Below are 15,668 nucleotides of genomic sequence, written 5' to 3'. Positions count from 1 at the left end.
CAAAATAGAGGATCATCCTGAGAATGATTAGAAGAGCACTTCTCCCTAATGGACATACTACAAATATGTCAGTACCTATTTCTAACTACAACTAATATTGCCTTATAGTCTACTTTACTCACATTTGATCATGTTCTGTAATGTAAAACTGTATACAAAATTATATCAAATCTATATTTGAATCTAAAACAGCATTTTCCATTCATATGCTGGTAAATGTTGAGGCAAAATTTTGTTGCAGGATAAATTTGTTGTGAGGGACCCGAAATATTGGTATTATTTGCTATTCTGAAAAATTTACTGATTTATAGTAGTTTAAATAATTTAATGAATAGTGTTCATATTCTTTTGTTTAAATATAGTACTTGCTCAACCATACTAATTAGTAAAAGTGTTTTATTACTTCTATTTTCTGTCAGAAGATAACGCGACTTGACCGGACACCCATATATCGTTGAAAGTTGGTACTTATAGATTGTGTACATCTATGGCATGTAGTATAAAATGGCTTCTGTGAGGTTGTGGTTAACGGCACTACCTACGAAAACGTGATGTTTCACGTAGATATAGGGTTTTCTTGAAGCTTTCAAGAAATTTATACATCATCTGTGCACGGTGTGGTGTTTTTGTTCTGGTGCTCAAGATGAATTGTCACCAGATTCTTAGTGGAGCCTGCAATTTAGGCGATCACTGTTTTGCAGTAGGCAGTGTGGAAGGGATACCGTTTACGGTACTTTATAGACTATTAGTTTTATTTTTTATATTGAATGTTGTGATTTCATTTATATTTCACCATATAATACATTTTTCTCAACAAGTCATGTTGCCATCATTTACTTGTGTTGTCGGAGAGAGATTTTTCTGCAACGCACTATTTTGACGTTTCATACCATAGATCTATGTTGTTATTTTTAAAAACAATATTAATGACAAGTAGGTCATGGAAAAGTTTGTGATAGGGGTTGATTTTGTTGCAGGCGTATGCAGCTGGCTGCAACATCGTAATTCTGGCTAGCACTTTCGAACGAGTTCAGATAATTCCGGGTGCTTCCCACAATTACATAAGGATCAGCTGTTTGGATTGTTCCACCGACACGGGAAAGATCGCGGCTGCCTATGACAACGAAGTCTGCATTTTCGAACCTACTCCGCTTATCCACAACAGCAGTTCACACGTGAGTCTTGCATAACCTTGTGTATATATTGGCAGGTTTTAAACATTTGAATAAATTACATCACATTGAGTTATGAGAATTCTGTAATGATTGGTTATGTTAACCAAGATTTAGATAAGTGTGTATAACCATTTATTTATTTTATTTATTAGTTTTTCTTCAACAGAAAAAGTTCTTAGCAATGGCGTATGTCCAAAAACTTACATCAAGTTGTGTATAACCAGTCTGTAAGTAAAAATAATTACAGTGTGTTAATTAAAGATACTTTTCATAATTTGTATTCAAACGGTATATGTATACCACTTAAAAATGTATTTGTATAATAGGTAATTCTGCATATAAATGGGTAATTCTGAAGGAAGTAGTCTTTTTTGGTAAAAAAAATATATATATTAATTTTAATTCCTGACATATGTACCAAACATATTTTAAGAAGACATTGTGATACCTACTTAAAATAGTTTATGTACCAAACATATTTTAAGAAGACATTGTGATACCTACTTAAAATATTTTACCATTTTAATTAGTATTTAAGTTTATATATATCTCAAATATTGTGATACTGTAAGAATGGTTAGGTTAGGTTAGCTACATTTAAAATCTTTTTAACAGATGGTTAGTTAGGTTAGCTATATTAAAAATACTGTAACATCTTTTAAACGTTGGTTTTAGAACTGCTAATTTAAAATGTAGCTAACTTAACCTAACCAACCCTTCTTACTATTTTATAGTATTTTTAATGTAGCTAACCTTTCTTAAACAACCATTCACACAATTTCGAAGTATTTTTAATGTAGCAAATCTAACATAACCACGCCTTAAAATGGTAAACTACTGGTAAGCTACTTGAAGTATTACAATGCCCTTTTAAAGATTGATTGAAGAACATCTTGAGTTTAATATATACCTATATAATTTTTTTTTTCAACCTTTCACGTTCATTATTAAATGTCTGATTTCCTCGAAGCACCACTGTGCACAGAGTTACCGAACATCGATGATCTTGCCTGTGAATAGTAAGTTTTTCAAATAATTTATTTTTAGGCACTTAAGCATATTTGTTTGACTAAATATTGCAGGTTTTTGCACATTTATTTAGCTAGCAAAGTATGCCTAGATGGAAAGTATAGTTGGTAATGTTCAAACACTGGAACAGAACTTGAAGTGAAAGACGTTTTAATATTATCTTCAACTTTTTTGTTTTAGTTGGGTTTGTGTGTGGTGGTCAATTATTTTTGACAAGTATTTTTAAATTTTATCTGATATAGATTAAAGTTATATTAAATCTTGCTTGCAAGATGTTTTAAGATATAAAATATCTTGCTTGCAAGATGTTTTAAGATATAAAATTCTCTTTTTCAAGGCCTATTGGGAAAGTGGGGAGTAAAAGAGTTTGATGTGTATGAAATTCATTCAATCCTAAAAGCTAAAATACTGTTGAAAATTGTGTGTGGGGGGGGGGGGGGAAGAGTAAAAAAAAAGTAATTACTTTTTTGTACACTCATTTTATTTTACTGATGTATCAGATTTTTACTTTGGTGAAAGTTTTGTATCGTGTATCCAAGTCTATCCCTTAATCCTAATTGCATGATTCTGAATACATTCGCCCTGTGGTACATGATGCTTGCAGTTTTAATTTAGTATTCGAAAGATCCTGGGTACAACAAACATTGTGATGTAACAATCAATTACTTCCTAACATTGTTTGTATTGTAATATTTTTATTATGTCCAGGATCTATCGACATACAAAATTAAAACAGCAAGCATAATGTACCACAGGATCAATTATACAGGATCATGCCATCAGGATCAAGGGATAACTTGATACATGGTACGGAACAATTACTCATAGTAACTCAAACAGAAACCCATAAAGAACACGTGTTAAAAAAGTGAACCAATGGGTTTAAAAAAAAAATTAAAATGTAAATTCACACTGGTATGGCGACAAAAAAATTGTACTCTTTTGGTTGCCAAAAAAAAAAGTAAATGGTAAAAATATATTAATATTTTAACTTTAACATTCAATATATACAGATATGCTTTTGTTACAGATCTGAAGAACATACTCTTTAAAATGTAAATTAATAATAACAAAAACCATAAAGTATGCTGAAATCACCATTTATTGCAGTCTAATTTCTTTTATGCTCTTTAAAGAGTGAGTTTTTTGCTTTTGGTCCCTTTACTTTTTTTTTTTTTTTTTTTTTTTTTACCCTTTCACTTAAATTTGATAAATTCAGCCAGTTAGAACTGACAGTTGAGTTTCACGTGATGGTGTACGAGTATGTTACCAAATTTATTTCAGCATATGAACACTCAGCGCAAACGTTCAATGATAAAAATAAATTAGAATTATCTGAAAAATGCCTCTATGTCCTGAATGGGGAATAGGCTATCTGAAACCCAGACAGTCTTCCATAAGTTAGTTTTCTGACTTGTAAAATGTTTGCCTTGATGTCAGAACCAGGACTTAAACCACTGAACTGTTACAACAGTCTGTGTCATGGCATTCAGCTGTCTTTATTGAGTAAACTTGGGATTAGTCTAGATCCTGATTACCAAAACAATGTTGATGACGTCCCCAACATGGTGGTGCTGACTTTACCACCCCTACATTCTTATGGGAAAAGCACGGGAATATGGGGGTTTGGGCGGGGAACATTCACATGCTTGTTTTGCATAAACCACATTTGTCTATCAAACTAACTTTTGGGTGTCGTATTCATTACTACATCCATACCTATTCTAGTATAGGACACAATACCAAATTAATTTTTCCCACTGCATCGTGTTCGATACATCAGTCCTACCTACTTTTAGGTTAAGACACAATACCGAAATAATATTTTCCTCAGTATTGTGTTCTATACTTAAGCCCTACCTACTTTAGTATAGGACGCAATACCGAATTAATATTTCCCAGGGTATCGTGTTCTCTACTTCAGTCCTACCTATTAGGTATAAAACACAATACCGAAGATATGTTCCCTATGGTATCGTATTGCTGTAAGAACATAGAGGTTGTAATTACTTCAGCACAACCTTGTTGCTGACTTCATCAATATCACTGCCATATCACAATGTAAATGTGCACGTGTGTGTATGTATATGTTTGTGTATATATGTGTGTGTGTATGTATATGTGTGTGTGTATTTGTGTGTGTGTGTGTGTATATATTGAAGGGTACTTGTTGCAGATCAGCAAATAACCTCCAACCCACGCATGGATAAACTATAAAAAAGTACCCTCACAAGATATGTACCTTAAAACAAATGACAATGTCCTAAGCTGGATTAGGAATGGCTACTAGAGGTGTGTTATTGTAGGTATAAGCAAAGTTAAATATTATCTTTACGTCATCTTTAATTACTATCCTTTCAACTGCAAATAGGTACATTATAAACAGGTACAAAATAGTTTCTTTCACAAAATACATAGTTGAATAATTCTGATATAATACTGATAATACTGTATAATACTGATCCCTGTAACTGTAACAATCATAACTTGCAAAATATATAAGCATAACATTAAACTATTATAGTTTACATTATCAAGTCCCGCAGTCGGACTCTCGCAAAACAAAGCTAGCTAGCTGTGAATGTCAAAAAGAGAAAGAGTCAAATAGATACAGCACATTATGCCACAAACGGCCTAACTTGTTAACGTAGACCAGACTAATATAGAACTGGCACAGCATGATACAGTTACTACAAAAAAAAAAAGGAGAAAAGAATTGAAAAATTATTTAACCACAAAACCGTACGTACCACGAGACTACTTGACATGGTTACCCTACTGCAGAATGCCAAACGTCATTTCCAAGTGGCAAGCCGAAACAAATAATTTAGAAGAAATTGCATTAAGCTACATAACGATCACCTGACGTTAAGAACAGGGCCACAACCGGTTGGTGCCCAAGCACACAAACCCAAGTTCCGCGAAGAAGCTTACCATGTCGAGAGCTCGCCAGCACCGTACCCCTAACTGACTTAAAGAGTTACAAAAGGAACTACATGCTGCTAAAATGCAAAGTGACCCGACACTGTGGCTACAGCTGAAAAGGCCTCGAGACCCAGCGCCGAAAATCCTCGAAAGCAGCGCCCCAGAAGGGGAACCGTGCAAGTGCAGTAAACCAGAAGGGTGGGGGATCAATTACCAATTGGCAGGAGAAGGAATCGTGACGAATTTAAAGGGGAAAGGAGGGGGAATGGGTAGGAGGGGTGACAATTTACGCCGCGCCGAAGTCAAAGTACATGACGTCATTACAATATATATAAAATTATCTGACCTACCCACATTACAACTTTTGCTTTGTTTTTATCACTACAACGATTGCAAAACTAACCTATAGAAAAAAATAACCCTTTTTTATATTGAGGGCGTACCGGTGTTAAGGTTTGAATACTGGTGAAAAATAATGGGCGCCACCATGTGAGTGGGCATGTGGACCCGGCGTGAAACTCTAACTCAGGGCGTTACGTGGCCCGTGTGCGGCGAGATATTAGCCCTCCTGATTTTTAATGCACACCTGTTCCTAACCAAGCCCGCTCTCAGCGTCGGGCACGCTTCTAATTAACCGCAGTGGGCTCTTAGGGCGTCCCACACGCCGCTGACCAGGTTAAGGATCCACGTGGCCCCCCCGAACACAAAGACACGTGACTCTATTAAGTTTGTTTTTATTACTCACGTTACACGCCCTTACACAATCCTTCCTTGATACTGTTATAAAACGCCCGAGGCACGAATCGAATTAGGTGAGGAGGCAAATCACGCACGTGGTCGCCTCAAGCCGTTACTTATCACACAGATGACCGAAAACTCCGGAGAGTAAATAATTATTAATGAAGCAGTCTCTACGACCGAGAGAGGCCCCGAGGATAAAAATGAAAACAATTTGAATAAATTACTTAACAGAACTACTTCTCGGTGAAACAACGGTGATGTCCTCGGGGTGTCTGCAGAGATGTCCACTCTCGGCCGGCTGTAGAAGGAGACTGGGGAGAGACAAGGGCTTGCGGAAGGCAACATGGCGCCCTTCGCGCCGAACACAGTTACCGTTAACAACTTAGCTATTGCGTGCCCCGGGTTATTATTGAAAATAACATAAACTCTTTACAAAAATTAGCACATCACATCCATACCCAGACCGTCTGTAATAATTACTTATATGATAGAAAACAGTTTAAATCAAGTTACGTGCTAGTTCCTCCGCCGCCCGCTAGGGAGCGTCCTTCTCCGTGTTTGCACGTATTTTATTACAAAACATCATAATTTAATTAAACAAAAGACAGTCACATACATAGCCGTCGTGACACTATTTTGGGGCGAAAAGAAAAGGATTACAATAATTATTAATACCATTTAGGGGTGTGGCGCACTGCAGCTAAGTGCCCTCTTGCCGGGCTACCAACACATGCACGCACATGCGGGAGGTTTGAACAGAGATGGTGGTGTTTGGGCGGTGGCATATTGGGCTCAAAGGGGCAGCAGGCCTGGACGACGTCAATATTACCTGCTACATTTTATAATTCACCTGACCTAATATTGCCAACATTGCCAACAACACACCTCTCACCTAACACATCAAAACAAATCACATAATACACAAATATAAATCGCAAACATTTAACACCCTTTAAAGACCACTTACCTTTCGTGGCTTTATGGCAATACTCGTTTAAGGTCAATATTTCTCTTGTAGATATTAAATTTACGCCAATAATCTTGTAGTTCATTCCTCCATTTTATTTTTTATAAGTGGCAAACTTACCTAAAAGAAATATTGCATGAACAAGAACATGCGAACATCACAAATTGTTTGTATGATGGCGCTGCAAAACCAAACTTTATAATATGATTACCATGAACTGACTGAATTGTGCATAGTTTTTATTGGAAAGGATCCGGAACAGAACTACAAAATTAAACCACCAGGAGCTCTCCATCATGCCCGATGTATGGCGAAAGCTTTGTATTCCTTTAAAATGTTTTTTTTTTTATTCAGTCGTCAGTTAGCCTTGAATGTGTCTGAAGTTAACAGTTTAAGAAATATATGTGTGTTCTTAGTGAAACTTTTTGTAAAAGCCTGGCTGGAGTGTTCGTTAGCTGTACAGGCGCCATTGAATGACTTACTATTTATAAAACAATTGAAAAAAATATGAAACTATAAATAAAGGTATTTCGTCTGCTGCACTGAAGAAATTTTGCAGTATCTTATGGTATTTATCAGAAGATTTTGCTATTTTAGCATTTTTTGATAAAAATGTTGCTGTATCATCAAAAATAAAAATGATTGATGACTTAAAACATGAAAATCTCAACACGAAAAGAAAGTATTCCGTTTCTCCAAGCGATACTTTTCACCTTATAGGTAAGCACATTTCTGTATTTATTTTTGCTTATGAAATTTATGAAAATATTGTAAACACAACGGAAACCTTTCATTATAAACCATGCTTGGCTCAAAAACCATTTTTATATGGCATATACATAAAATATTATTATAGAGTATAATAAAAAATTGGTTAGGGATTTTTTTTTTCATTTCTCAAAAAAGTTTAAATTTTCTGAAAAAATTAGAATTCAACACTAACGTTTTGAATCATAGCCCAGACTTTTGGGACGCAGACGATGACTATTTAGAGAGTCAAAAAACAATTAGTAATTTAAGAGTAGTGAATGATACGACAGAGAGGGGCGTGAAATTAATACAAGATTTTAACGGACTGTTCACAGCTAATGAAGAACAAAGACAATTCCTTTTTCACAGTGTTGAAGACCACAGGAAGCAATTCCCTAATTGCAAAAAAACTTCATTAAAACGAAAATTTGTTTAAGTTGGAATTATTATTTTACTAAGCACCTAAGTGTTCATTTAAAAAAATGTATTTTGAAAATAAAATGATATCTATTAGCATCTTTAATTTATTTGCATGTTTTAATTTGTTACCCTTTTTTTACCCATATTCAAGGCCGATGTTGTGCGGGCTTAATTTAAATTTACTAAAGGAATTTTTTATATTGTCATTTAACGGAAAAGGGGAAAAAATAAGGGTTGGGGAACCTAGAATTACGAAGTTATTTATTTCCCCCCCAAAGGCTGTGTCAAAGATTATAGGAAGAAATTCACGGAATGCAAGAAAAAAAATCATCAAGACGTAAATTTGTTTAAGTTTGAATTAAGACGCTTTTTATAAACATTCCAAATCTGTATTTCTTTTACTAAAAAATATTCATTGAAAAATAATAAAAAATATAACAGCATTTAAAATTTATTAGTGAGTTTTAATTTTTAAACCTACATTGCCATATTCAATGGCAATGCGGCACGGGTTAACGTTAAAATTTTTAAAAGATATTTTGTATATCGTCATTTTAAAGGGAAAGGAAAACAAATGAGGTGTGGGCAACCCGGAATTACAAAGTTTTTTTTTCATCCCTACAAATGAATTGGTCCATGCAAAAAGGGCTTCAGTCCATTTTTTCCGCAATTCCAGTTTGAATATGCAACATTACCTAAGAAGGTAAATACACATTTCTACGCCAAAAAGACTTCAGTCCAATGCACTGTTACCGTAGTAACAGACTGTTAATTTCACTGTTCCATGCAGCAAGGGCTTCAGTCCTGGACTGAAGCCCCTTTTGCATGGAATAAAGTTTGGGAATTTTTGTTGTAGCGGCGCACTATTGAAATATTCTGTGACATTATGTTTCCTAACCTGTTATTCAAAATGTTTATAACAAAAGAATGTTGAATATGCAGTTTGTTTGTTAAATGATGGTAAATTAGTAAGTTTTATACAAAGATATTGTTAAATAATGTCATCAGAAAGTGAAGGCACAGACAATGTAGAAGAAAGAGGTATAAAGAGGAAAAGTACACCATCTTCTTGGAAAAGAAATATAAGAAAAACTGCAAGATGTAAAGGGGAGGAATACCTAACCTCCAAAGGCAATTTGATTCCAGCCAGAACAACAGGACCTCCATGCAGGTAGGTCTATAACTACCAATGTTATCTAAAGCTTGTATTTGTTATATACATTACAATATTAGGCACTTACTTATGTATTTCTGATATCAAGAGAATTAGTTTTAGTAGGCCTAAATCTCTCAATGCACTATATATATTTCCTTTATTTTCCAACAATCACAAAAATATTTATCGTTATGTTTTCAGATGTCAGAGAATGAAGTGTTTTGAGAAGATCTCAGATGATGAAGCTATTGATGTGCTAAGACGTTTGCATGATTTGCCTACAAAAAATCAACAAGACACATTTATTCAATCTCTGATTGATATACATGATGTTGATCGCCGTCGACCTCGGAAGAAAGAGGGGGCAAGAATTGTTGACAAAGTTTACAAATACTATGTTATTATAGGCCATGTAAAGAGAGAGGTATGTTACAAAGCTTTCTTATCATTGTTTGCTATTACTGATAAACGAGTGAAGAGGATTAGAAAACTTGCTTTATTGGGCAAAAGTCCCGTTGATGAAAGAGGGAAAACATCAAGTGCTAACACACTTCCACCTGAAGTTCGGGAAAAAATTAGAAACCACATTCTTAGCTTTCCAGTTAAATGCACAAAATACACTGGTAAAACAAAATCATATCTCGATGCCAGACTGTCTGTAAAGTCCATGTATAATCTATTCAAAGATAAAAATCCTGACATTAACTGCAGTTATCAGTTTTTCATTAAGTTTTTCAATGAAAACTTTTCTCTATCATTTGGCAGACCCCAGGTTGATTGCTGCTGTACTTGTGAAGAGTTAAAACTTAAAATTAAAAGCCCTCACATAAATGAAGCAGCCAAGAGGTGTGCGGCAGCGGAACTAATGATTCACAGAAGGAGGGCAAAGAAGTTTTATAATGAACTTAAAAAAGAACGAGACTGCAAAACTGAACCACACGTTCTGTCCATCTGTATGGATTATATGCAAAATATTCAATTGCCACGAATCCCAGTTCAAGAGACTTTCTATATGAGGCAGTTAACAGTCAATGTTTGCTGCATACATAACATAAAGGAACATAGTGCTATGTTATACCTTTATCATGAGGGTACTGCCAACAAAGGCCCAAATGAAGTGTGCTCACTTTTAACGGATTATTTGAACACGGTTCCTCCAGAAATTAAGGAGATAAGGATTTTCTCTGACAACTGTTCTGGCCAAAACAAAAACCACTCACTGGCACGTTTGTTATTGGCTTTAACACAAACTGGTCGATTTAATAAAATAGAACAGTTCTTCCCCATCAGGGGTCATTCGTTTCTCCCCTGTGACCGAGATTTTTCAATGATTAAAAGACAGCTGAGGAAACATGACCGTTTATATTCCTTAAGAGAAATCACTGAATTAGTAATCAAGAGCAGTAATAATAATAAGTTTATGGTGACACATGTGAAATCGGAACACATATTCGATTACAAAAATTGGTGGCCTCAATATTACAAAAAGTCTGTCGTTTCAGAAGAAACGCGCCCGAGATCAGTTCCAAAAGATGATAAGCAACAGTTTGGCATAAGTTCCTTCATGCATTTTTCTTTTAGTCAAGAAATGCCTGGAACAATTGTTGCACGAAAATTTATCAATGGTATGATACTACATACTTTTGGTTTGCGGCAAGCAATGACGAACCCCGAATTTCCACCATGCATTGCTTATCCAGAAAGGAAGGTCCCCATTAAAAAAAAGAAACTAGATGACATACGAAAACTTCTGCCCTATATTCCCGAGGAGCATAAACAATTTTACATTGATATTTCTAACTGGCCAACAGCTGAAAACATTGATTTGGAAGTACAAGATGATTAACTGGAGAACATTGATTTGTAGGTACAAGATGATTAACTAACTGTGTATAATTTAATTTTTGACACACTGTACATGAGTAAATAAACTAATATGTAGTAAAATATAACATATTGTATCTTCTTTTCTACCATTTTGTTGGATAAGAAACAATTAAAATAATATATATACTAAAATAACAATAAAATATAAAAGAGTGTTTAATAAAATACTTTTCCATGCAAAAATGGCTTCAGTCCAACATATTTTATAATTTTTTTTCGACAAACTATATACAAGAACAGTAATATAGATAATTCATATGAGTGGTGAAATTGTTAGGTACCATATTAAAAAAAGGTGTTATTATATTATTAAAATCTTCTGGCGCAGACAGTTTTTTGTGTTTTTCTCAAAAACACTTATTTGGACTAAAGACCTTTTTGCATGGATCGATTCAAATAAGGACCATCCTAATATATATATATATATATATATATATATATATATATATATATATATATATATATATATATATATATATACACATACACATACACACATACATATACACACATATAAACATATACACAACACACATACCACACTCACTACCACACACATACATATACACATATAAACATATATACACACACACAAAAAACACACACACAAAAAACACACAACACACATACCACACTCACTACCACACACAAACACACTACCATACACAATACACACACACACACACACACTAAATATGTATGTCAGTAGTAAAAAAAAAGTAGCTAGCGATTATTTTAATATGTGCTTTTTAGTGATAGAAAGTGAAAATATCTTGAATACCTATATTATTTAACTGCGAGGCAATGTTTTATAGTTAAATCATTCCTAGCAGTTAGAAACAAATAGGCTGAATGAAATATTATTTAGGTAAATAACCGCTTTATATAAAATAGCTAACAGAATGTAAATGTTTGGAACAGAAAATTTCAACAGAAGTAAATTAATGGAAAACAGTTCGAATGTTTAAAACTGCTGTGTGCAAATGTAGCTTTGACTTTGTATGGTAGGTGTGTGATTATGCTCTTTACATGCTGTTGGATGCTATTGCGAATGTACACTAGGACAAGCCAACGCTAAACACAAAAATGGTAACTTAAATAAAATGTGCTTGCCTATGTTTTCCATATTTTGCAGTTTAAAAAAAAAAAAAAAAAAACTTCCAAAAGTGCACTATGTACAATGTTGCAAGGAACATTCAGACTTTTGACAGCTGAATATTGTGTGATGTGACAAACAAAAAAAAAACAATAGCTCTTTTGGAATTTGTTGTTCAGATGCAAATGTCGGCAGACACTAAACGTCATTTGCAACGTGTAAAATGTCATCATGCAGTATGAACAACACTTTCATGGCTTTTTTATTGCTAGTAACATGTAGAAAATTTGTATCTGGTGACAAAAGTTGCGAGGAAACATGAAATTTGAGAGGGAGCTACAGCAATGAACCTTCAGGAATAATAACTTTTAAAAACCAAAGTGAAAAAAAAAAAAAAAATTAAACATGTAGCTTCTTGGGAACGGGGCAGACTTTCGTGTAGGAGCCCGAGGGACGGACCTGTAGCGCCAGCCAGCTTGGAGAATGCGTGAGGTTTGGATGAGGTAGGGTACGGAGCAGCGATGGGGAAACGGGGAGCACCTTGAGAGAACCCGCAGGCCGCTGCCACGTTTCCCGCTCGCGACAGATCGGGGCCCGACCCTGTCGGGAATCCAAGCGCCACCGCGCCACTTGAAGAACAGAGTAATGTCTGGTATCGAAGTGGCGATTGAGTCGGAACCTGGTCAGCTCGCTCACTGCCGGTGGTGGGTGTGTGTCGTGCCAGCAACTGGACTACAGATGGGTGCAGACGGGCAGCCTGCAGACGGAGTCGGACATCTCGTCGCTGTCGTGGAACCTGGAGGGCACTCGGCTGCTGACGGGCGGCGAGCGGCTCCAGCTGTGGCACCAGCAGGTCTCGCCTCACGAGGAGGAGGCGGCCGATGCAGGTGGGTGGGGCCCGTACAGCGGTGGGCCGCGGACTCGGTCCAGAAACCACCAGAAATCACCAGCAAAGATGAGACAAATCAAAACAAATCAAATTGTGTGCAAACACACATCTATTTTTAAATAAATAACTGTTTTGCTACAAACAGCTACGAGCAGGAATTTTTTAAAACATGGGAACAACACAGTAGAACTTTCAGTTAAGCTCGACCAATTTTTTCAGCTGTCCCACACACACAAAAAGATTGAACCCTTTTAAAGAAATTTTTTTATCTTAATGTGCTTGCACAGGCATTGACTTGAAGGCGAAGGGAAGCGTTTCTCCATTTGTTTAACACGCAAAGTTTTTATCTTCAGAGTCAACTTACCTGGCTCTACAAGCCTTTTCACCGTACAATATTTTCTTCTTTTTGTTTATGTAATTAAAATTAGATTTTCAGTACAATAGGGCCTAAATGGACGTAGTTATGCAATAAGGAAACATGCCAAGCGATATTGGAATTGAGATATTCAGGTGTTAAGTTTACTATTATTTTCAGAAACACTGTATGAGTAAGAGAATCAATTTTATTTACAATAAGAATTTTTATTTTTTAAATTTTTGTGTGTAATTACTTTTATAAAAGAAATTTATATTTTCAGAGATATTAAGTAAAATGTGGAATGGTTCGTTTTTGCAATTTTCCATCAAAAATGGAAAAAGAAACCAAGTTACTTAGTAATATAAATAACAAGAATAACCAATAATGCAAAAAAAACCATGTTACTTTGACCCCGAATGGCTACGAGTAAACCATTTTTACAAGAAAGAACCAGGTGGCATGGTTTTACTTTCACATAGCAAACAGTCCTAACTGCAAAAAAGAACCAAGATACATGGCTGGAGCTTGCAAAAGTGAACATGGAAAAAAAACCCAACGATACATAATTTTTAAGGCATTATTGTAAAAATAAAAAAAATAAAAAAGAAGTTGCCATGATTCTTGCTTCTATTTTGGAAAAAAATAAAGCCAGCTGAGCTGATAACTCCAACATAAAAAAAACCTCAACTTTATACATAATTGAGGATCGGTTCCTTTTTGCATAACTGCATCCAAATAATAGGTTTCTGATCTTTCTGAAGTATACGGTTTGATGTTGAACATTTTGTATCATCTGATGGTAGTTTTGTAGTAGTGAGAGATTAAGAGTTGCACAAGTCCAGGGCCACAGGGACTGGTTGGCCAGACCACTCTCCTCTCACCAGGTTCGATTCCTCGCTATTACGCCTTGATATTTTGCATATTTTAGAATGATGTTGGTCAATGACAAGATCACATACTTTGGTAGGTTACTAATGGCTCGCTGTAGGAAAGGTTTTGATGGAGATTAAAAACTGACGAAAACTAGCTTCTACTGCGCAGCTTAGGTTCTCCCTTTCCTTCTTTGTGACAGAGAGGGGAGTGACGGAAATTCTCTGTCGCAAAGAAGGGAGGGGGGAACCTAAGCTGCGCAGTAGAAGCTAGTTTTCGTCAGTTTTTAATCTCCATCAAAACCTTTCCTACAGCGAGCTGGTAGTACATATGATTGGGTAACCACGTCTTCGCCTTGTTTATAACTGGCGTAGGGTTGTCAAGGCCATGTCAAGAGCACTGCAGTCCAATTGTCGTCATTAAGAAGTATATGCTTCAAGTTAACCTTTTCCTCCCAGAGAAACCACACTTAAAATTCAAATATATACACACTAAAGTAGTCAAGGGCATAAATCTGTAAGATTCGCAAGGAAGGGGCGTGTGAAAAATTAGCAAGGAGGGAGGGGGGGTAGAATTTTGAACGAGGGTTTTAACTTATGTGAGTCATATACGGCCCACATTTTGGTCTATGTGCATACAATGATCAGAAAAAAATACATACAGATAGTTTCCATTAAACATAATTTTTGAGATTTATTTTTATTAACCCTGTTTCACAGTCAATGATTTTGCAAGCACAAGTTGGTTCCCTCAGTAAGGGGCTTGTTAATCCAAGCAGGGGGGGGGGGGTGTGGGGTGGTTGTCCCTCCGCCCAGGGATCTACGACCATGAAAGTAGGTAACCACGTAAGGTGACTGAGGGTTGCTCGCAGAGCCAGGTAAGTAAAACCCAAGCAAAAACTTTGCATGTTAATCACTCGCAGAAATACTGCAAGATGTTGCCATGATCTGGTAGGTAAGGGCACTCCAATTTATTAACTGAATGTCTTCCATTGCTGGCCCACTCCAGGTCTGTCCCCCTAGTGAGACAGCTGGCACCCACGTGTGCCAAGCCTCATCATTTACATTTTGATTTTGACCCTGCCTCGAGAAGAAATTTTTCACTTTCATTTATGACAGCCCTCAAACCGTGTTTATGATTCTGATATGATAGGGTTCCATGTTGCAAGTTTATGCACATAGGCTGTGAGGCGACTGGATCTCAAAGATCATGGTGGGCTCCGAACCATTCGGGAACCTACTTACTGATCGGAATGGAGTCGTACCGGGCTGTCGGGATCAAAACATGACCCGCACCGTGTGAGCGCGTCACATTAGCGGTCATGCCACTAAGGGTGTAAGTCTCGTTCCACTTCGTTATTTGATATTTACGTTAACACTGTTTAACTTGTGGACTTTTTATTTGA

General features: G+C 36.0%; 2 protein-coding genes across 3 annotated transcripts in view; both read left to right on the top strand.

The window, feature by feature from the left end:
* Positions 1-487: 487 nt before the first annotated feature.
* The window catches only part of LOC134537783 (dmX-like protein 2), a 154,855-nt gene continuing 139,674 nt past the window's right edge, over positions 488-15,668 (top strand). The window contains exons 1-3 of one of the 2 annotated variants that reach the window (XM_063378583.1): positions 488-730; positions 978-1,175; positions 12,871-13,033. In XM_063378583.1, coding sequence (XP_063234653.1) covers positions 644-730; positions 978-1,175; positions 12,871-13,033 — 448 coding nt within the window. In that variant the 5' untranslated portion in view covers positions 488-643. The remainder of the gene's footprint in view (positions 731-977; positions 1,176-12,870; positions 13,034-15,668) is intronic. The other variant, XM_063378584.1, reaches the window with a different exon arrangement.
* On the top strand, positions 3,373-11,445 carry LOC134537784 (uncharacterized). The gene is made up of 2 exons (XM_063378585.1): positions 3,373-4,496; positions 7,923-11,445. The coding sequence occupies exon 2, from the start codon at positions 9,375-9,377 to the stop codon at positions 11,007-11,009; it is 1,635 nt and encodes a 544-aa protein (XP_063234655.1). The 5' UTR covers positions 3,373-4,496; positions 7,923-9,374; the 3' UTR covers positions 11,010-11,445.

This window comes from Bacillus rossius, chromosome 12 (assembly GCF_032445375.1).
Source record: "Bacillus rossius redtenbacheri isolate Brsri chromosome 12, Brsri_v3, whole genome shotgun sequence".
Classification (NCBI taxonomy): Eukaryota; Metazoa; Arthropoda; class Insecta; order Phasmatodea; family Bacillidae; genus Bacillus; species Bacillus rossius.
This window is presented reverse-complemented; position numbering and strand designations above follow the sequence as displayed.